The 23024-nt window shown below is 36.7% G+C and overlaps 2 protein-coding genes across 5 annotated transcripts; both read right to left on the bottom strand.

The window, feature by feature from the left end:
* Window positions 1-389: 389 nt before the first annotated feature.
* On the bottom strand, window positions 390-3115 carry LOC104446978 (probable inactive purple acid phosphatase 29). 2 transcript variants are annotated; one of them, XM_018872937.2, is made up of 4 exons: window positions 2763-3115; window positions 2200-2594; window positions 1422-1875; window positions 390-626 (listed from the first exon to the last, which is right to left on the bottom strand). In XM_018872937.2, the coding sequence occupies exons 1-4, from the start codon at window positions 3103-3105 to the stop codon at window positions 610-612; spliced, it is 1209 nt and encodes a 402-aa protein (XP_018728482.2). In that variant the 5' UTR covers window positions 3106-3115; the 3' UTR covers window positions 390-609. The 2 variants fall into 2 exon arrangements, with proteins under 2 accessions (XP_018728482.2, XP_039168025.1); XM_039312091.1 differs by having other exon boundaries at window positions 390-620.
* On the bottom strand, window positions 390-22564 carry LOC104428887 (probable inactive purple acid phosphatase 29). 3 transcript variants are annotated; one of them, XR_005550876.1, is made up of 5 exons: window positions 22215-22564; window positions 21651-22045; window positions 20864-21317; window positions 19973-20063; window positions 390-535 (listed from the first exon to the last, which is right to left on the bottom strand). XR_005550876.1 is itself a non-coding variant. In XM_039312089.1 (4 exons), exons 1-4 carry the CDS (start codon window positions 22555-22557, stop codon window positions 20047-20049), a joined length of 1209 nt encoding a protein of 402 aa, XP_039168023.1. In that variant the 5' UTR covers window positions 22558-22564; the 3' UTR covers window positions 19872-20046. The 3 variants fall into 3 exon arrangements, 2 of the variants coding, with proteins under 2 accessions (XP_039168023.1, XP_039168024.1); XM_039312089.1 differs by lacking the exon at window positions 390-535 and having other exon boundaries at window positions 19872-20063; XM_039312090.1 differs by lacking the exon at window positions 390-535 and having other exon boundaries at window positions 19872-20057; window positions 22215-22561.
* Between the last annotated feature and the right edge of the window lie 460 nt (window positions 22565-23024).

Raw genomic sequence — 23024 nt, 5'->3', positions numbered from 1 at the left:
CCCAAAATAAACTGAATCTTGGGTTAGAAGTATTGTCCTCTAGTTTTAGCTCCATTAGGACGAGTTTGGCATTGTACTCTCCTTTATGAGAAACTAGTTGAACTTTCATACTTTGCAGTGGTTTCAAAATTGATATAGAGGAGTTTAGTTGGATACTATAATTTTGAACACTAAAACAACTTGTGCGAGAGTAATCTTTGGATTTATTCTACAAAGTGAAAAAGGGCTTTGCTTTTAGACCAAGCGATGTAGCAGCAAGTCACCAAAAAAGTTGATAACTTGGAAACAATCTAATCAACCTTGGTAAATGGCTCATATAAGTACTACTAACCTAAAAATAGTTGATAATTTCTTTGAAAAAAAAATGTTACTAAGTAATTCTAATAAAGTCGGTAACATGATATCAATTTAATAGCTTCAATAACACACTAGAGTTCTGTGCAAAACATGCCGATCTCACCCATAGAGGGTACCGATCATAATTCCAACATTCTTACAAATATGCAATACAAAATTGGGACTTGCCAACAAAAGCCTAGCAGAGTTGATGCGTGACAGAGAGTGTCTTATTCCAGTACATAAGTAGATCTCCTCCTTCCACGGTTCTCTTCAAGTACCACCTGCTCCTTGTAAAATTGGCACAGAGGATGAGAAAAAAGCCAGCAACAGGATACAAGCTGGAATCAGACTAAGTTGTGCAAATGAAACTACCAAAGTAATTGATGCAATCGAGTTTATCTTCTACGACAGTCCTCTCTCCCTCTGCGAGCACGCACAAGGGGGCTGTCTGGTAATTTAAAGCGAAGCTTCTTGCTGTCCAAAATTTTTCTGTTACTGTTTTTTGCCTTATTTCTTCTCACTGTTGTTACAGATCAGCTATCTGCAATGACCATTGTATGTGTTTATTAAGGTATTTGACCTATACTAAACTGTCAAGCACCTTTTAGATTCTAGAGTGGTCAGCATTCAATTTGCAATGACCAAGATGTCACAGGGAATATGTCAAGGACTCAGTTTCATTCCGCACAGATGATGCAACCAGTAAATTTGTGGGCTTGCTTCCTAAATATCAGATGTCAAAAACTGTATCTACACAGAGTAAAAATTTATCTCTATGGACTTCAAAATTGGAATGTAGAAAGTCTCTTTGATGAGACTGGAGTGAGATTCAGCAAGATAATCAGAGGATGAGAATAAGATAAATATTTTATATGTCCAATTTCAGTTGAAAAGTCGGTGTAGGTCAAACAGACTTATGATGCTCACCGCTTGCGGCTCTTCCCATCAAATTAGTCGTTAGTCTAGCATATCCAGTGTGTATGTACGTACTCTAAACAAGTTGAGACCTCTAGGCTATTTGTTGAATGACAAGCAAAGACTGGAAGCATGCCGTGTATTGACTGAGATTTTGTAATGAATACCTGGAGTGTTGTTGCTCCAAAGTACTTGAACATCAATGGTAGACAGGTTTTGATCATCAAGGCGCTTCCATGTTTTAATTGACTTCAAAGGACCCCAACTCCCCTCCTTTGTTTTCTCTAATGTTGCTACGACCACCCTTGCCCTCCTTGCCCATCCAGCCTTCCCATAGGCATGGTATCCAAAACCCCCAGCATAACAAAGCTGTATACCGGTATATTCGCCACAGAAGTCATTAACGTGATCGTGGCCATTGAAAACAGCTTTAACATCACCTGCTTCTACCAGAGTTGTAAAGAAGCCCGAGTTCACAGAAGCAGAGCAAATGGTCTCTTGTTTTACACCGGTATAATTGGATGAATCCACCACATTTGTAAACTCGGGCAGAGGGATATGGAAATAAACGAGCCCTGGTGCCGGTGCTTCCTGAGCCTCTGGCTTACTCATATATGCTCTCTGCAGCAGAAACACCCAAAATGAATTAGTTTATCATGTAATTATTGTCAACAAGTTGGGATAAGGTGGAAGAATCTTATGTTTCTTTTGTTTTGCGGAAAATGAATGATTTAGAAAATATTTTCCTAAATATTATTATGGTATCTTTCACAAAAATATTTTTATTTTCCCCAAAAATATTTAGTCGTAAATTGTCATCAATAATTAAATTATTTTTCATTGTGAAGCTACATGATAGCTATTGATTTTGAGTCGGTGTTGACTTTATTGTCTATAAGGAGCAAGACAGTAAAGACAGAAGAAAGGAACCGGCAACATTGATACCTGAAGCTCCAAAGACGTGCGTTGAAACCAAAGTTGCTGAGAGGGTTTGATCCAATCATAACCAGATATCGAGGGAACTTTCGAATAATCTCCGCTATCGAGGAAGTAAAGATTGAGGACTGAGTAGTTTTCAAAACCAGAGCCTTCAACCCCATGGACCTCCAAGTTGTAATTCCCAAAACCATCAATGAGATCAATCCCGGCAGGATTGAGCTGAGACAAAGTGTGCTTGAGGGTAACTATATGCTTCATGACCCCTTCTCTTGACAAGACAGACTCTTGATCGTGGTTTCCCAATACCGCAGCCCATGGTATGCTTGTGGAAATGGCAGGGGAGAACGCAGCATCTAAAGATCTTGCAGCATCAGTCGCATCAGAGGCATAGATATTATCCCCTTCATCAGATTGTAAAAGCATGAAACAGTTAGCTTTTAATACCTTCATTCGTCAATATTGGCGCCCAAGGCTGAGCTGTGATGTAGAGCGAATGCATATACAATTCGTACAAGCACAAAACGCGATTCAGTAGCTTGATTTGTTTGAGAATAGAAGAAGGAACTAACCCGTGAAAACAATGAGGTCGGGCTTCTCAGCCAGGATCATCCGATGGAGGAAGGCGGTGGTGTTGAGGTCGGAGCAACTTACGTTCTCAGAAGGAAGAACATCCCTGCAGGGTGTGGTCTTGCCATCGGCGTAATGCATGTCCGCCACCTGCAATATCTTGAATTCCCCGTTTTCCTTGAACCGCAACTCCTTCTGCTTCGTTTCTTCCGTCGAAACGGCGACAGAGCACAGACAAAGGACAACCGCCGCCGCCAGCAGACCTCGGACACCGATTGTCTTCTTCTGCTCCTCCATATTCTTGATGCCTACGGAAACAGAACTTCCGTTTAATGGTGGCCTCATGCTGTTATATCGCCTCATCTTCTCTCTCTACTTCAGTGTGAAACCAAACAGAGTCAGCAAGACTTCTTTGAAAAAATGGGAGTCCTTATCGGTGGACCAGTTGACTTGAAGACTATTCGTCAACCTCCACGGTGAACGTGACATCCTTCACAGCGACGAATAATAAAGAGAGATGGTCTTTGAGTTGTTAGCCATTAAAAATTTGAACAAATTTTACATTTAAAGAACCTGCCATGACCGAGGAAACCAAGAGGCTCTAATTAAATAAATAAATAAAAATAGAGATAAATGTACTAAAAAAAGCTTCCCTATTTCATTTTGAGGAAAATTTTCGGTTCGATTAAAGATGATTTTCCATGATGAGTGATGATTAATTTCTCAATGAAAGGGAAATCACCACCCTCTAATCGCAATTTGATTCTCGGAGGCCCCTAGACCTTTTGTCCTGTGGTTAGACTATTGAGGCCCACTTTATGTACGTGCTAACATTCTAAGATAATATGACTTGGCAGACTTTGCATTATCGAGTCAAAAATTTGGATAATCATGTCATAAAAAGAAGGAAATTTCCAGGATTTTTCCAATTGAATATAGAGATAGAGCATCAAGCGAAGCACATTTTGAGATTCCATCCGAGGGTAGCGATCAGGATGCTGGCGGTCTTTCTTTAGATTTCCTAGAAGACTTCCATATTTATTTATGAGATTATATCCAATTATGTGATCTAGGCATAGCAACTGGGAACTATCATGAGATCACAATGCAATGAATGACTCTACACGGTCCATGCATGAAATATGATAATAGTAGTCACTGGTCAACAAGGAAGCACGGACACATTCAAAGGGCCTCCGTGTCATGTCGGACACTCCGACACGTGTCCGCCATGCTCGGACACGCTCAGACACGCGGTCAACACATGTCGGAGTTTCCGACACGCGCGTCGGTGCGTGTCCAGAGGTTTGTGGGTGAATCTGCAGGTGTGAAGGGAAGAAGGTGATGGAGGGTGGAGGCAAGGGTGAGGGAGCCGAGGCGACGCTGTGAGCGACGGCGAGGGAGGGCTAAGACCGCCGGCTGCAACGCCGACTACAACGTGGAGATGGCTGCAACCGCCGACTGTGCCGAGAAGCCTTCTCGATCGTCTCGGTCGGCTACGACCGCCGACTGTAACGCCGAGATGGAAAACCGCAACGCCGTGATGGAGGGCTGGACGCGAGGCTACGACGGCAAAGGGGAGAACGGAGGCGAGGCAGCGGTGAAAAAGGTAGAGACCGAGCAAAGGGAGAGGAGAAAGAAGGTGATTGCTAGGGTTTTTGCCCTTTCGGCTGTTTTTAGGAAGAAGAGAAAGGAGAGTGACAAGGCGAGAGAGGTGGAGACTGAGCAAAGGGAGAGGAGAAAGAAGGTGATTGCTAGGGTTTTTGCCCTTTGGGCTGTTTTTAGGAAGAAGAGAAAGGAGAGTGACAAGGCGTCGACGGCTTTTGGGGAAAGAAAGCCTTGTGCAGGGGAAGTGACAAGCGTAGGGGTGGGTGGGGGTGGGGAAGAAAACTCGTGCTGAAATAAATGGGTGGGACCCATTTAACCCTAAAAAGAAATATTTAACATTAAATAACTTTATTAATACATGATAAGGCTTAAAAATAAATAAATAGACGGGTTAAGAAGTTACTTCAAAAATAAAGTACTAGATATTAAATAATAATAAATTTTGATCATCGTAGGAAAATATAAATCTATTTTGACTCTAATCTTTCGTTAGTTATTTATTTCATCGATAACTTTTGTTAAAGTAAAAAAAAAAATGTCTTTTCAATTTTTTTATGGATAAGTTTATTAATGTTATTAGTATAGATTTATTATAGGCTCTTTTTATTTTTTATTTATTTATGAATTTGAATAAATTAATTTAAATATAATAATTAATCATGTATATATAAAAATATTTATTTAATATTTAACGTGTTGGAACGTGTCGGAATTCTCTATTTTTTGAGAAATGGCGTGTCGCATGTCATGTTGTGTCGTGTCGCGTGTCGTGTGTCGATGCTACCTAGCTGGTCAATACATTGCATCCGGATTCCTGGTGAGAATGCTTTGAAGACATTCAGTCACACTTTTCCATTTTTTTTTCATATTTGAGATATAGTATAAGGAAAGATAGGGCTAAGTATAGTATTAATACTTTAAGTTTCAGCGTTCGTGTAATTAAATAAGGAGCTTTGATGCTAGTGTAATTATACTTTGAACTTTGATGTTTAATCGTTATTTGGTTCGATTAAATTCTCTAACTCTCTTGATCTTTGATTCTCAAAGTTTTATTTTATGCAACCAAATTCTCAACTTTCTCGATGTGTGCAATTTAAATCTTCGGTCAACCACTCTCACTGAACCGACAAATTAATTAATACGTGACACTGTCAATGGTAAAAAATGACACGTGAATTATAATATTGATGTAACGTCAAATTGACACAAGAAATAAGATAAATTACTGCACTGCAGTCGAGAATTAATTATTGGAGGCCCCTAAACCTTCTGCCATATGATTAGACTATTGAGCCTTACTTTATGTAAGTACTAATGACCTAAGATAAGATGGCTTGCTCGTGTCATCGAGTCGAAAGTTTGGATGATCATGTCATAACAAGAAGGAATTTGCCAGGACATTTCCAATTGTTAATAGAGATTAAGCATTGAATCAAAGCACGATGTGAGATTCAATCCAATGTCAAGGACAATGAAGCGAGTAGTCTTTCTTTAAACTTCCTCGAAGACTCTAATATTTATATATGAGTAACGAGGATCCTTTTACAACTAGTCTTGCTTCGTTACATACAACATTACCTTTTTCATCAAGCTTGTTTATGAATACTCAATTTGTTCCAATGAATGAATGATCATGAGGAGGAGGCAGAAATTCCCATGCTTTGTTGACTTTGAATTCACAAAGTTCCTCGATCCCTTTCTCATCAACAATAGCTTCATCAACTTCTCTAGGCTCAGTTTTGGTCATTAATGCTATCTAGTTCATCAACTCTTTAAATGAATATCTGGTTTTGATTTCTTTGTCATTTGCTTCAAGGATTCGCTCTTTAGGATGACTTGAGTTGAGTCTCCAATCCTTTGGTGATGTGCAGATTTTGAACTTTGTATTGTGGATCACCAATGTTGGGGAATATGATCAATTGGTGTTGGCAACAGCACTAGTTCTTCATCATTATTAACTTGTACACCATTCAAAATATCTTCGAATCCAATATTTATGGATCTTCTACTTCTAGCAAAACTTTATTAAATACACGATATGATTTTAAGAAGTTGAGTAACTGAGAAAAATATCTTTGTATGTTCCGTTGGTGTTACCTTCTAAATTTTCGCCAACAAATTTTCAAAACTCACTAATTAATTCATTTTTAAACATTGGATTAGGAAACTAGAATGACTCAAGATGTCGTGCTTATTTTAAGATTTTATGTTCAAATGAGCCGGCTAATGTTTGAACGCGAGTTTAGGGTTATGATTAACTTTTTTCAATCCCATTAGTTCAAGCAAAATCACTTTCAATATGAATTTGGACACAATTAAAATAATTTGGAGAAGTAAGCACAAAATGATGAATTTGACCGCAACTCAATTCGGCCCAATGGGAGAACCAAATGAAGTGGCCAAGCCCATCCCCTATTAAAAGAAATGGAACAATTGAGAATCTCCGTTCAAATGGGTCAAATTAGGTCAATCCAATTTAACCAATTTTAACCCTAGTCAACCAAGTTAACACAAAAGTTAAAAAAAAAATACAGCACAAAGTCCCATGGCTGGCCCCCTCTCTGCCTATCTAACAAAACGTCATTTTCCCAAATTATCAAAAATCAATCTATGTCATCAATCCCTAAAAACCCTCACCAACGCCATTCATTTTTCACTCAATCTTGGCCTTAGAGGGTCCCATGTCCCTATCGATACGAAAGAACAAGAGTCAATCATATGCTTACTTAAAATACATCTTAAGTACCAAAACTTAGCATTTGTGGACTTTTAAAAGTGCCAAAACTTCCAAAAATACACTTAAGTGTTACTTTTTTAAAATTAGATACTTAAGTACTGACGTGGCATGATTTTTAGTAATAGAAGTGGTCCACGTAACTCACCGAAATATCCACTTAATAATCAATGTGCAAAACATCTTTTTGCCCTCAAATTTATTAATTAAATTAAATTTTAAAAACTAAATTAAAAAAAAAAAACAACATTCGGTGAGTGCTTGCACAACCCTCGCCACTGCCAGCCCATCATCACCAACCCTTTCCAACAATGGTAGGGCGGCGGTGGCGAGAGTTATGGAAGCCCTTTCTGACGATGGTGGGTAGTGGTGGCAAGGGCTGTAGAAGCCCTCACTGAATGTTGCCTCTTATTTTATTTTATTTTATTATTTTTAATTTAAAAATCAAATTTGGGGGCAAAATGACCTTTTTTTTTTTTTGCTTATCTAGCCAAGTCAACGCCATGTAAATATTTTATTTTAAAAAAATTGCCACGTCAATAAAAAATACCGCTGGAAAAGGCCACATCAATAATTTGGCCGAAAATTTTCACCATTGGCACTAAAGCTTTTCGTTCTTTTCCGATTTTTGCACTTGGTATACATTTTGAAAGTTTTCGTACTTAAGTATCCACTCGTACTAAGTTTTGACACTACGGGTGTCTAACACTCCTTACTTGTTCTTTAAGTAATGAGCTATGGCCATTGGATCATATAATGAGGTGTAAGATTAGGAAGTCATTTTTAAAATTTAACCTCAATATTTTTCCATATCTTTCTTTTGGCCAAACTGTTTTCCCATATCTTTTTTTTTCCCCATATCGTTCTCTCTCTCTCTCTCTCTCTCTCTCTCTCTCTCTTAGCATCCTTGCTCTAGCAAAGCTCCGACCCTTCACCAGCAGAATTCCAATTTTTTACCACCAATCTCTTCATGCAACTAGCCTCATCAAAGTATCCAACCCAATCGTGGTTGACACCACCTCTAATTGTTGCCAGAACTTGCTTGAATTGGCCGACTCTCACTTTTGCTTGTCGGAGATCATATTGAGAGGTAAGAGATGCAATAATTGATATTTATTCCAAAGGATCATCCTAGAATACCTATGTTAGTTTCTATTAATTTGGATTAATACCACAAAAACTAAAAACCAATACATTTGTGACAAATAGAGAGTAAAATCTCAAATTGGTACACTTGTCAACTGTTGTCTCGACTCTATCTCACCGCCCACGAATCTCTCATCATCACGAGGAAAAAATGGGGAAATGTCAGGTTTAGGGGTACTTAATCATGAGAGTTCCCTCATGGTTCGTGTTCCAAAAGACGTCATCACCTCGCCTTTTGGATCAAGCCTCTCGTGAATTCCCTCCACGAGATCGCGAACTCTCTCAAGCTCGTACCTCACGTGACAAGCGGAGTATCGCGATCCATACCAACATGGGCAACACATCTTAGAAGAAGGGGTCAGGTGTGGATATCAAATTTAAGGGTACTTTTACCATGGTAGCCCTCTCGACAATATGCCTTGCTCATAAGGATGGCATCACTTCATCCTTTGGGGTACTCCCATATCAAGTATACTGAACCGTAGTGAGTTTCATCAAAACTCATACCCCGCGCGATGGGTTTATTTATACGATCTAGTTATTTATGGGAACCTAAAAATAAGACGGAAGTCGCCACTAGCCTCATTTTGGTGGTCGGCAAGAAAATCCAATCAAGGATTATGAGTGTTTCCTCGATTCTTATGCAACTAATATCTAGATTCAGAGACTTGGGTTATGCTAATATTTCTATTAGCGCAATTTCAGTACCTAAACAGTATGTTATGTTTTCCTGACATGACCATGCGTCATTTTCAGGATCATTAGTCCTAAACTAAGCAATCATGCGTGGTTAATCATTTTCATTATATTCTATTTCTAGAAAAACAAGAAAAGAAAAAAAGCAATCAACGGAATTGAAATTACAAGATAATAAGTAAACAATTAAAGAAAGCAGTAAATCTACCATGCAATCCTAGAAAATATAAAAGAGAAACACAATTGAAAAAAATGAGAGAAAGAGAGAAAACCTGCAACTCGTCGGGTTTCATAGGGCTTCATACAACAAATGAAACCCAAGACATATGTCAGGGAAATGAATAGTACATGATAATGATCGGAATTGACATCAACCTCCACTATCTTCTCGCTTTCTCCGTTTTCGGGGTCCTAATCTAAACCTAATCTAAGAAAACTCATAACTAGGTGTATACAATGGAAAGAAATAAGCATTCACATTAAAACAATAAAAAACAAGACATCATGTCTAGATCAATCATTTAAAGGAAGTCCAATACGAATGTCAAATTTTGGGCCCTCAGGTCGGCATTTGTCCTTCATGCAAGAGTCCCATTAAGACACCTATTCAATCAATGTTTTGTGACTTATAGCAATTGATGATCAATTGTATTCTCACATTACCAATAACGATTTTCCTAATCAAGCGATCTACGTGATCCTAAGGTTTTCTCTCGATATCATGCATTGACCCTACCATTCATCTAAAAGTCACATGTATTGTAAAAATTTAAACATGCATACTGGTCTTTTGGACCTTGTTTCTCAACCAATCAAGCAAGAAAGTGAACTGTCGGCGGGTCACTTATTACCAAGAGCATGCGCCAATTACAAACACAAGCAATTTCTAGTGCATGATGAGATTATATGTATGAGGGGTACATGTGATATTTCAAAAACATATCTCAAAATCATTCATGAAAAGTTTTGAGGCAAAGTAATGTCTCAGCTATGAAAGCCATTCAATTGACAAGGCTAGCCCGAGGCTCCCATAAATGCACTCATAAGCATCGCATGCATTTTGAATACAATTCAAACCGTGACTTTCACGATGTCAAAACAGGATTTTAAAAAGGTTTGAAAATATTTAGGATTAAGGAATATCTAGGCTATGGAACACATTCAATTGCCAAGGCTAGCCTGGGGCTTGCATAAAAGCACCTACAGGCGTCGCAGGCATTTTGAATATGGTCCAAATCACGATTTTTCCTTAAGCCAAATTGAATTTTGAAGAAAAACTTTTTCATAAATTGTTTTTAAGAAACATCACATGCACCAAAGCATTTTTTTAAGATGTAATTTGAAAAGGCCATTGTTTAATAACAAAGATCAAAGCATTTAGAACAATTTTCATGAAGATGGTGTGGCCTAATTTCATGCACAAATTAGCCTAAAAAGTATAACTAAACAATCACAATCATTTTACCTTTTACCAAAAAAAAAACAATCACAATCATGTTTACATCAGGAAACTTCAGAACAAGCGTGTAAGGACAGCAAAATTGAGTAATACCTATTGACAATATAACTATGAAATTTTTTTATAATATGTACAACATGATAATGAACAATTTTCATGAAGAAAATTTTCTTGCACGAGTTACATATGAATTTACAAAAATCAAATAACAAGCAATAACATATCATAATTTTGCCAAAACAACGGGACATTCAGCTAATGTCACAGGAATTTTTCCTATCAAAACATGTCTAAAAATCATCAAATTTACATACAACATAGTTAACATGATGACAAGCAAGTTTCACTAAGAGGCTGAGTTCAGATTCCAAATAAAAAAAATGGAACAAAAATATGAAAAGTCTGTCCAAATAGGGGTTAGAACGAGAGTCCGAATTTGATCCATTGTCCAGATCGAGATCTAGTTTTGAAAATATGGAAATTGATCCAAATGATGAGCAATTGAAATGAAATCAGTGGCATTAAAAACTTATAAGTGTGTCTTACATCCTCCTAAAAGACCTCGAGTCCAAATTAGGTCAATTTGGTATCTTAAAATTGAGATCTTTAAAAGTGTGCGCATCGATAATTAAGAAAACAGACATAATCATTCATTAGAAAACCTCAAAATCACTCAAAGAATGCATAAACGGCATGCAGAAATCACATGAGTCTTAGGATTGAATGCGACGGAAAGTTTGGATAGTCATCTAATCATAAGTTGGTATGCAAAATGTTATACAGTTCAAATGATATTATAAGATGACTCATGATTTCTAATGATATGCTTGGGAATCCTAAGTGCGATCAACACTTTTTGTTAGACAAATTTAATGTGCAAGATGATATTCAATGAACATGACCTAAACATGTATGCAAACCTTACAACATGTGGTTCAATCAACAAGAAGGTATGATCGTAAAATTTTGATCACTAAATGACTCAAACAAGCATGAAAAGCTGCCCATATGACAATGTTTCATTTTAGTATTGAGTTTACATAACAAGTATGATTTCAGGCATCCTCAAAACATGCATAAACCTACCAAATTGTATGTCCAGCACATATTGTTGCAGTACATTTTACTCTAATGCATGCAATTGACTCACTTTGCTAATATAAAAACCTTATAAAGGATGCATCAATTAAACATATGTATCATGTATTTCAAATTTTATGAGGATTTGAGACCAAATAGATGCATTTATGGACTCAATTTCATTTGCAAAAAAAATCATCAATTAAATAAATGATGTATTGATTTGAGACCTATCTATGGACTTTTCATCAAAACAAATCTCGAACCGATCTAAGCAATTTTGACCTACCTAAACATGTCTAAAAATTTTGAAAAAAAAAAAAAAATACATAATATGCACAACACCTATACAAGCAACTTTCATGAGGAAAGTTGTTCCAAGACTCAACACAAAAATCAGCACAAAAATAGCAAAATCAGAGATCGATATGAAATAGATTGACCTAAGCCTAGATCTAAGTAGATCTAACCTAATTGAACAGATCTAAAAATCATGAAAAAATTACAAAAGATGTATAATACAATATGAAACAAAACTCATGAAGAAAATTTTGTCAAAAAATGATCATGAAAGTTGGCACAAAAATAACAAAGCCAAAAGGCGGAATAGAATCAGAATCGAAAAAGACCTAAACTAGTACATAATCATTAATCTTCGGAGATATTTTTTTAGGGTCAAACAAGACTCAATTAGGGCATGCAACCTATCCTTTTGAAGCTCAAGATGTCTATTATCTAATCCTAAAAGGACTCAAGCTAAAACAAGGTCATTTCAAACTCGTTTTAGCCAAAACAATGACCTATGTACAGACTTATGGAAATCACAGATTATGCTCAAAAACACGGTCATCATTCAATTTGTTGACAAATCATTGTAGCATTCATGTTCATTGATCTTAAGCATGTAAAAGCTCATAATCTTGAATCCTAGCCTCAATTGACTAACTTGATCTCGCTTAATCGGATTCAAGTTTTGAATCGTTACCTTCATCGCGATTTTCATCGATTTCTACTATGATCAATCGGATCAAGCCGCCAAATCACTGATGGGACTCCAAGAATGTAGATCCGGTCACTACAGCTTAGATTGAGATTAATCAAACCACCGGCTCATGGAAAAAAGGAAGAACTAGTCCAAAATGGATCGGCCTTGACTTGCCAACGAAGATTGGGCCGACGAAGATCGGGCCGCCGTTAAAGATCCGGCCACCAATCTAACCTTCTTTATTCACGGCAAGGTCAAAGACCTGTGCTACTACAAATCATCAGCAACTTGGATGCTTGGGAGCTCCAGTGACTGCCGATTCAAGCCTAGAACAAAATCGGTCCAAGAGGTGAACTGAAACTTAGAGAGAGAGAGAGAGAGAGAGAGAGAGAGAGAGAGAGAGAGAGAGAGAGTGAGTGAGTTTGGGCTGGATTTTAGAGGGAGAAAAGAGAGAGAAAGGCCTGAAGAGAGAGGATATTTCATACTAAAGATTTCATTTATATACTCCTCACATTCAGCGATTTTGGCTGTTGGTTCAACTCGACAGTCGAAATCTCAATCCAACGGTCAAAAATTCTTTTCAAAGTCTCCATCATGATCTCGAGGTGTTGGGTTGTTGATTAGTAGGTTTGATTTGCAAAAAAACCAAGCCAAAATCAGGAATTGCGTCAAAATGTCTAATTAGGGGTTAATTTGCAATTTGATGAAATTTGAGAACAAATTTGTAAAATTTTGAGAAATTGAAGGTGTAGAAGTGAAATGGGGATTGAGAGAGTTCCAAAACCAGTGGCTGGGGATCAAGAATCTAGCCAACAAAGGCCCGAATCGGCCCAGTCCCCGTCGGCGATCGGCTAGACTGGACCGAACCGCTTCAATCCGGTTTGGTCAGATTTTGACCAGTTCTTGACTAGTTTGGTCCAGTTTTTGCTATTTTGTCAACTTGGGATTCTTGTGGGTCAAAAATTTATGCAATTTGACCCCTAAATGACCAAATTGAAAATGACTTCAATCATTTTTATGAAGAAATTGACCAATTAAGGTACAATTAAGCTAATCAAATCTTATAAATGTGATCTAGGGCCTTTTATTGGCCTAATCGAATGATTATTGTGGAAAAAAATGAGTTGAAACCATGGGTGCTTTGAATTGGGCCTAAAGAGCTAAAATGGTAAAATTTGCAATTAATGGGCAAAATTACAAATTAACTAAAATTGAACTCAATTAGTGTCACAATTGCCCTATCTAATGAGCTACCCATATGTAAAATCACTTGTCATATTCAAATTGACCTTGAATTGAAGGACTCAAGTTTAGGTCAAAAATGGATATAGGCCTAATATTAAAATTGGACCTAGATTCATGAAATTAAACCATAGCTATGAATTGGTCGATTTGAATATTGTCGATTGAATCTTAATTGCTTAATTTGCTAATGCTTGGGAGGATAAAATGCTTCAAATTAATGAGTTCTTGTGTAAATTTCACAAAATCAATCTCGAATTTGGACTTATCTTAAGAAAATGAGTGAGAAACAATTATTCGTTTGTAAGTTATGAATGATCGATTTGAGTCTCATAATTACGGCTAAAAATGGCAATTCGTATTTTGACTCGATAGATCACAAAATTGAATGCTCAAACAGATTTCAGATAGCCCTTAAACCAAATGTCAAAAAAGAAACTACACCTAATTATAAGTAGAATAAAAGTAATTTTATTTTTGGTCAATTTAGAACCTAAAACTAAAAATTCCGAAATCAAGGTTCTTAACTGAATTTTATGAAATTTTTTACACAAAATCAAATTGGTATTAAAAGAAATTTAGTTGTTCATTTTATTTTATTTTTTTATTTTTTTGGGTCAAAGGTTTGACCAAAAGTTAACCATTTAGTTGATTTTTCCTAAAAAGTTGATTTTTGGATCAAATCTTTGAATTATCAAGAAATTGATTTGAAAAAGTGAAATTAAAGTTAAGTGGAATTTTTTTGGGTAAAAAGTCAATTTTTAACCTAGGGTTGACTTTTAGTCAAATGATTGACCAAAAGTTGAATCCGAAAGTCAACCATTTGACTTTTTTGGGTTTTCTTGAAAATGCTAAAAACTGCTTAAAAATTAACAATGTAAAAGAAAGAAATGAAAAATGACACTTTTTGGTCAAGAGAATGGGCTCCGTCGCAATCGAAACTTGAATCTCGACTTTTTTCCTTTTAATGATGCATCGATTAAAAATCAAGGTCAATAACTATTCATGTGTCATTAATCTCAAAATTTGATGGTAAAATTTAGTGAAACTAACAAAGAGGAAATTTATTACATGTATATCAATTTGAAGCTTTCGATGATAAAAAAATTAGTTTGAAATAAATTTGTAACAAATATATTAATTTGAGGTTTTTGTTGCATTAACCCTTTCTTATTTGGGCTGGAATTGAGTCAAAGTTTGAAAACTATATACTATTTTGCAACTCACATTGACACTTTTTGGTAAGTATAAAAGATATCTTGAAATAAAATGCAATATATAGCAATATTTTGAGAATTTGATACAAGCATGGGGGTACATTGATTATTTGTTTGGCAAATTCATTTGTGACATACGGAGAGTAAAACTTTAAACTGAGATACTCATCAATTGTCACATGTCATTTAACTTAACATTTTGATGGTAAAATTTAATATAAAGTAAATTTGTTGATGTACCAATTTCAGTTTTTGTTTGTCAAAAATTAGTTTTTGGTAATTTTATCACATGTGTACTAATTGAAGATTTTTCATGATATTAACCCATCTCTAACATGCTACATCATATGAAATAATAAGAAAACTAATGAATTAATACCACGCAAATATATACAATGGTATACACATGACAAATTTACCCCAAATTAATTTTTTTGATAACTAAAACTTAAAACTATACATATGTAACAAATTTATCCAAATTAATTTTTTTGAACTCCAAAAAACCCCCAAAACTAGTATATTTGTGATAAATTTATCCTCTGTTAATTTATATTAAATTAGATTAATATCAGAAAAATCACAAAATTATATACAATAATAAATAAAGGGTAAAACCTCAAACTATTATAATCTAACTTAATAATTTGATAGTAACAAGGTACGTTTGTCACTGATGAACCAATTTGGAATTTTTAGCAGTCAAAAAATTAGTTTGTAGTAAATTTATTACACTTATAGAAATTTTGAGTTCTTCGTGGAATTAACCATATTATAAAAGGAAATGGCCTATCTTTTGAATAACTTGTGTTTGAGATACGTCATTTACATGACCGTGGCATCAATGTTAAAGTGCCTCAAAGCTGGACTTTGATTCAAGATTTTGTAATTTTAATAGAAAGTTAGTAAGTCCTGAGAAAAGTTGATAATTCAAATTGAAAAGTACTGATGACCAAAAAATATCTGATAATTTCATCGAAAGAAAAAATGTATAAATGCAATAGATGTCCTAAAATTTGTTATGAAAATGCAATTGAGTCCTGAAACGTATAAAAAGTGCAATTAAGTCCTAAAACTTGTCAAATTAGTTTAATTGAGTCCTAAAGTTAATACCGTCAAATTTACTAACGGAAAATGCTGACATGGCGCGAACGTGGCATTTTAAATGATTTTTATTTTCCATGGCTTTTTAAAATTATTTTTATTCAATTTTAAAAAATATTTAAAAACTAAAATTTATTTATATTTAAAAAAAAAAAACTAAAATTTATTTTTTAAAAACTATTAAAAATATGAGAAAATGGCAGCTCCTCCACCGTTGTTGCTTATCGCCGGAGGGGCGACGATGGTCACAGCCTTGGGCGGAGGTCACCGGCCATCACCCGACTAGGCGAGGCCTCGCCGACCCCGGCGAGGGCGGGCGTGGGTGGGACGCCTAGATCTAGGCACACCGGGGGTCCCTCACCGCCTTGGGCCCGCAGGCCTCACCCACCCTCATTGGGGGCCAGCGACCATCATTGCCCGGACCTAGGCGAGGCCTCGCCCAAGGCGAGCACGCTGCCGGCCTCCCGTGAGGGCCGGCGTGCCTAGATTTGGGTGCCCTCGCCCATGCTTGGCGAGGGTCGCCGGCCCTTGCCTAGGGTTGGTGAAGCCTCGCCTAGTCGGGCGGTCGGCGGGCGGCGACCTCCCCCTAAGGCCAACGACTATCGCCGGCCCCTCTAGCGATGCACGACACAGAGGAGCTGCCATTTTCTCTTTTTCTTTTTTAAAGTTTTTTAAAATAAATTTTAGCTTTTCTTTTTTTAGTTTTTAAATCTAATTTTGAATAAAAAAATTAAAAAAGCCATGTGGAAAATGAAAATTTGTTTAAAATGTCACATCCGCATCACGTCAACATTTTCCATTAGTAAATTTGATGGTGTTAATTTTATGACTCAATTGAATCAATTTGACAAGTTTTAGGACTTGATTGAACTTTTTGCAAGGTTTTAGGATTCAATAATACTTTTGTAACAAGTTTTAGGACTTCTATTACACTTATCCCTAGAAAAATGTTGATAAGTAATTCTAATAAAGTCGATAGTTTGATATAAATTTACTAACTTCAATAAGATGTTAGAGTTCTGCATGCAATAGGCATCAAAGATGCCCATTTCACCTATAAAGGGTATCAATCATAATTCCAACATTTAGACAAATATGCAATACAACGATATGACTTGCAAACAAAAGCCTAAGTTGATGCTTGACAGAGAGTGTCTTATTCCAGCATACAAGTAGATCTCCTCCTCCTACAGTTCTCTTCAAGTACCACATGCTCCTTGTAAAATTGGCAAACAGTGGATGAGAAAAGCCAACAACAAGATTCAAGTTGTTTATGCAAATGAAACTACCAAAGTAGTTGATACAATCGAGTTTCTTTTCTACGACAATCTATCTCTCCCCGTGCGAGCATGCGCTATGTGCATGAATGGAAGGGGGTTGTTTGGTAATTTTAAGTAAACCTTTGTGCTGTCCATAATTTTTCGATTACCGTTTTTTGCCTTATTTATTCTTATTGTTGCAGATCCGCTATCTACAATGACCATTGTATACATTCATAAAGGTATTTGACTTGTATTATACTATCTGGCATCTTTTAGATTCTAAGAGTTGTCAACATTCAATTTGCGTTACCAAAGATGTCACAACGAATATGTTAGGGGCTCAATTTCATTCCGCAAAGATTATGCAACCAGTAAACTTGTGGACCTACTTCCTAATCATAAGATGTTTGGTTGCATGGGTGTAATTTTTATTATTATTATTATTTGGGAGGGGGGCGGGGGAATAGCGAAGAATAAAGGTATACATAACAAGGTGGTCAGATCCAAAGGGCAAGCACTATTGTAATGTTAGGGTTTTGGATTGGGGTTATTATGTTTGTGTGGGAGAGATTTCAACGGGGAAGATAGTGAAGAGGGAGGGATATCCAAAATAGGGTTAGAGATTCAACGGGGGAGTACGGGGGAGTTCCATGGTAATGTTAGGGTTTTGGGATGGGGGCAATTAGGTTAGCTATCACCATGGATAGAGAGGATCTCTCACCAAGAAGAGAGAAAAGTTTCCATGGATAGGGGTGTCAAATTGTGGGAATCATGTATAGCTTGCGTAGTTGTCTTAATAATCACAGTAAACAGTTAGTAATAGGTATAAATATTTGAATTTTAATTTGTAGAAAGGACTGGCAATCAATAAAAGAGCATCAGTTATTCAATTTTACTTCCGATTTATATTCACGATCAATTATCCCTTACATGACTGGCAACAATTGTTCCTCTCAGTACCTTTAATTTTCTCATTGCTTGTGTTTCTTGTCCAAGAATCAAGAAAGGATCCTTTCAAGACCTTTGTTTGTTTGCATTACTCCATATTGTAAGACTAATTTTAAATAAAACTTTACGATTCCGATTTATCATTCACAAAAAAATCCGTACAAAATTCAGAATCGATTTGCGAAAATGTAAATATCAACATACCTCCAGCTATTGATGAAAATTTGCAAATGCGAAAAACCCTAAAATCTTGGATAGATTCACAAAACACGATCGATCCACGGATATGAAAACACCACATATGTACGTCATATTCCACTAGCCAATATCCCTCAAACAAGATGGTGTGTTTTCTATAGTGATAGGATTTGAATTAGACAACCTAACGTTTTATTCCGTTTCTTATGTTACCGATATATTTTATTAAGACCGTTATGATAACATATTAACGGGCAAATATTAGGTAATAAACGTGGGTAATAAATTTGGCAATAAATTGAAATTAATTGGGAAATATAAAATTGGGATCACATTTAGAATAATAAAATATATTATAACACATATTTCAAAGGTAGTTTGTTGATACTTTTTGAGCAAACAAAAAAATTTGCATTATTAAATATGGGTATGTGGGCGTACGCATACATTTATCTGTTCGCCACCATATAAAAACCCATAATTTTTATTTGAAATCTATCTATCATGGACCAAACTCGAGTTTGAAATCTCTGAACTACTATCGAATCAGTTTTCAAGGAAATTATACCACGACGTGGATAACCTTTTCTTTTCCCTTGGTAAGCAAGAGTTGCATGAGTTCAATAGACACCAACCAAGGAATCCGGCCCGACCATGACGCACCTGGGCCAAGGCACTAGTGATGTAAGTGTAGGGCATGGCCACCGAGGACGTGGACACGAGCAATGAAGTCTAGGACCCAGCGTCTCGGGACCCGGACATAGGGTCGTGCTCAAGTTTCACATCTTACAGGCCAAGTCATAAGTTGGGAAAAGAATTTTGATATTTCAAAAAAGGAAACTATTTTTTTAGAATTTAAGCATAAAATTTTCGTTGAATATGAAAAAAAATTCTAATTACTTATTTTCTAGTTGATACAAATGTTGGAGATTAAGAAAAATGTTTTTCAATAGAACTTTTTTCACAAAATAAACTGAATATTTATAGTATTGTCCTCTAGTTTTAGCTTCATCAGGACGAGTTTGGCATTGTACTCTTGTAATCTTTATGAGAAACTAGTTGAACTTTCATACTTTGCAGTGGTTTCAAAATTGATATAGAGGAGTTTAGTTGGATACTATAATTTTGAACACTAAAACAACTTGTGCGAGAGTAATCTTTGGATTTATTCTACGAAGTGAAAAAAGGGCTTTGCCTTTAGACCAAGTGATGTAGCAGCAAGTCACCAAAAATGTTGATAACTTGGAAACGATCTAATCAACATTGGTAAATGGCTCATAGAAGTACTACTAACCTAAAAATAGTAGATAATTTCTTTGAAAAAGAATGTTAATAAGTAATTCTAATAAAGTCGGTAATATGATATTAATTTAATAGCTTCAATAACACACTATAGTTCTGCACAAAACATGCTGATTTCACCCATAGAGGGTACCGATCATAATTCCAACATTCTTATAAATATGCAATACAAAATTGGGACTTTGTTTATTATAAATATGCAATACAAAATTGGGACTTGCCAACAAAAGCCTAGCAGAGTTGATGCGTGACAGAGAGTGTCTTATTCCAGTACATAAGTAGATCTCCTCCTTCCACGGTTCTCTTCAAGTACCACCTGCTCCTTGTAAAATTGGCACAGAGGATGAGAAAAGCCAGCAACAGGATACAAGCTGGAATCAGACTAAGTTGTGCAAATGAAACTACCAAAGTAATTGATGCAATCGAGTTTATTTTCTACGACAGTCCTCTCTCCCTCTGCGAGCACGCACGAGTGCGCACAAGGGGGCTGTCTGGTAATTTAAAGCGAAACTTCTTGCTGTCCAAAATTTTTCTGTTACTGTTTTTTGCCTTATTTCTTCTCACTGTTACAGATCAGCTATCTGCAATGACCATTGTATGTGTTTATTAAGGTATTTGACCTATACTAAACTGTATAGCACCATTTAGATTCTAGAGTGGTCAGCATTCAATTTACAATGCCCAAGATGTCACAGGGAATATATCAAGGACTCAGTTTCATTCCGCAAAGATGATGCAACCAGTAAATTTGTGGGCTTGCTTCCTAAATATCAGATGTCAAAAACTGTATCTACACAGAGTAAAAATTTATCTATATGGACTTCAAAATTGGAATGTAGAAAGTCTCTTTGATATGACTGGAGTGAGATTCAGCAAGATAATCAGAGGATGAGAAATTGATAGATCTTTTATATGTCCAATTTCAGTTGAAAAGTCGGTATAGGTCAAACAGACTTATGATGCTCACCGCTTGCGTCTCTTCCCATCATATTAGTCGTTAGTCTAGCATATCCAGTGTGTATGTACGTACTCTAAACAAGTTGAGACCTCTAGGCTATTTGATGAATGACGAGCAAAGACTGGAAGCATGCCGTGTATTGACTGAGATTTTGTAATGAATACCTGGAGTGTTGTTGCTCCAAAGTACTTGAACATCAATGGTAGACAGGTTTTGATCATCAAGGCGCTTCCATGTTTTAATTGACTTCAAAGGACCCCAACTCGCCTCGTCTGTTTTCTCTAATGTTGCTACGACCACCCTTGCCCTCCTTGCCCATCCAGCCTTCCCATAGGCATGGTATCCAAAACCCCCAGCATAACAAAGCTGTATACCGGTATATTCGCCACAGAAGTCATTAAGGTGATCGTGGCCATTGAAAACAGCTTTAACATCACCTGCTTCTACCAAAGTTGAAAAGAAGCCCGAGTTTACAGAAGCAGAGCTAATGGGATCTTGTTTTACACCAGTATAATTAGATGAATTCACCACATTTGTAAACTCGGGCAGAGGGATATGGAAGTAAGCGAGCCCAGGCGCCGGTGCTTCCTGAGCCTCTGGCTTACTCATATATGCTTTCTGCAGCAGAAACACCCAAAATGAATTAGTTTATCATGTAATTATTGTCAACAAGTTGGGATAAGGTGGAAGAATCTTAGCCTTCCTTTATTTTACAGTGAATGATTTAGAAAATATTTTCCTAAATATTATTATTGTATTTTTACAAAAATGAATGAATAAAAAATATTTTTATTTTCCCCGAAAATATTTAAACGTAAATTGTTAACAATAATTAAATTATTTTTCATTGTGAAGCTACATGATGGCTATTGATTTTGAATCGTGTTGACTTTATTGTCTATAAGGAGCAAGACAGTAAAGACAGAAGAAAGGAACTGGCAACATTGATACCTGAAGCTCCAAAGACGTGCGTTGAAACCAAAATTGCTGAGAGGGTTTGATCCAACCATAACCAGAAATCGAGGGAACTTTCGAATAATCTCCGCTATCGAGGAAGTAAAGATTGAGGACTGATTTGTTTTCAAAACCAGAGCCTTCAACCCCATGGACCTCCAAGTTGTAATTCCCAAAGCCATCAATGAGATCAACCCCGGCAGGATTGACCTGAGACAAAGTGTGGTTGAGGGTAACTATATGTTTCATGACCCCTTCTCTTGACAAGGCGGACTGTTGGTCGTGGTTTCCCAATACGGCAGCCCATGGTATGCTTGCAGAAATGGCAGGGGAGAATGCAGCATCTAAAGATCTTGCAGCATCAGTCGCATCAGAGGCATAGATATTATCCCCTTCATCAGATTGTAAAAGCATGAAACAGTTAGCTTTGGAAACCTTCATTCGTCAAGATTGGCGCCTACGGCTGAGCCGTGATGTGGAGCGAATGCTTATACAATACGTACAAGCACAAAACGTGATTCAGTAGCTTGAGTTGTTTGAGAATAGAAGAAGGGAACTAACCCGTGAAAACAATGAGGTCGGGCTTCTCAGCCAGGATCATCCGATGGAGGAAGGCGGTGGTGTTGAGGTCGGAGCAACTTACGTTCTCAGAAGGAAGAACATTCCTGCAGGGTGTGGTCTTGCCATCGGCGTAGTGCATGTCCGCCACCTGCAATATCTTGAATTCCCCGTTTTCCTTCAACCGCAACTGCTTCTGCTTCGTTTCTTCCGTTGAAACGGCGAGAGAGCACAGACAAAAGACGACTGCCACGGCTAGCAGACCCCGGACGCCGATTGTGTTCTTCTCCTCCTCCATATTCTTGATGCCTACGGAAACAGAACTTCCGTTCAATGGTGGTCTCATGCTGTTATATCGCCTCATCTTCTCTCATTACTTCAGTGTGAAACCAAACCGAGTCAACAAGACTACTTTAAAAAAAGGGGAGTCCGCATTGGAGGGCTAGTGGACTTGGAAGACCATCCGTTTACCTCCACAGTGAACGTCACATCCTTCACGGCGGCGAATGATAAAGAGAGATGGTCTTTTGAGTTTTTTATGTTAGCCATTTAAAAATTTGAACAAATTTTACATTTAAATAACATGCCATGACAGAGAAAACCAAGAGACTCTAATAAAAAGAATAGAGATAAGCATTCTAAAACTTGTTATGAATCAGTAATTGGATCGTAAAACTTCCAAAAAGTTTAATTAGGTCCTAAAATTTGTCAAGTTAATACCAACAAATCCTTCTATTAACTCTGTCTAACTTGATAAATGAAAAATATAATAAATTTTAGGACTTGATTACGTTAACTTGACAAATTTAAGGA

This window comes from Eucalyptus grandis, chromosome 5, assembly GCF_016545825.1.
Source record: "Eucalyptus grandis isolate ANBG69807.140 chromosome 5, ASM1654582v1, whole genome shotgun sequence".
Taxonomy (NCBI): Eukaryota; Viridiplantae; Streptophyta; class Magnoliopsida; order Myrtales; family Myrtaceae; genus Eucalyptus; species Eucalyptus grandis.
Note: the sequence above shows the minus strand (reverse complement) of the source record. Positions and strands in the feature narration are given on the sequence as shown.

Coding starts and splice junctions, on each gene's coding strand:
- LOC104446978 (XM_018872937.2), bottom strand. CDS start 3,105: ATGAGGCCACCATTAAACGGAAGTTCTGTTTCCGTAGGCATCAAGAAT. Junction 2,595..2,762: donor CGACCTCATTGTTTTCACGG/GTTAGTTCCTTC, acceptor AATCTGATGAAG/GGGATAATATCTATGCCTCT. Junction 1,876..2,199: donor GCACGTCTTTGGAGCTTCAG/GTATCAATGTTG, acceptor TTTCTGCTGCAG/AGAGCATATATGAGTAAGCC.
- LOC104428887 (XM_039312089.1), bottom strand. CDS start 22,557: ATGAGACCACCATTGAACGGAAGTTCTGTTTCCGTAGGCATCAAGAAT. Junction 22,046..22,214: donor CGACCTCATTGTTTTCACGG/GTTAGTTCCCTT, acceptor AATCTGATGAAG/GGGATAATATCTATGCCTCT. Junction 21,318..21,650: donor GCACGTCTTTGGAGCTTCAG/GTATCAATGTTG, acceptor TTTCTGCTGCAG/AAAGCATATATGAGTAAGCC.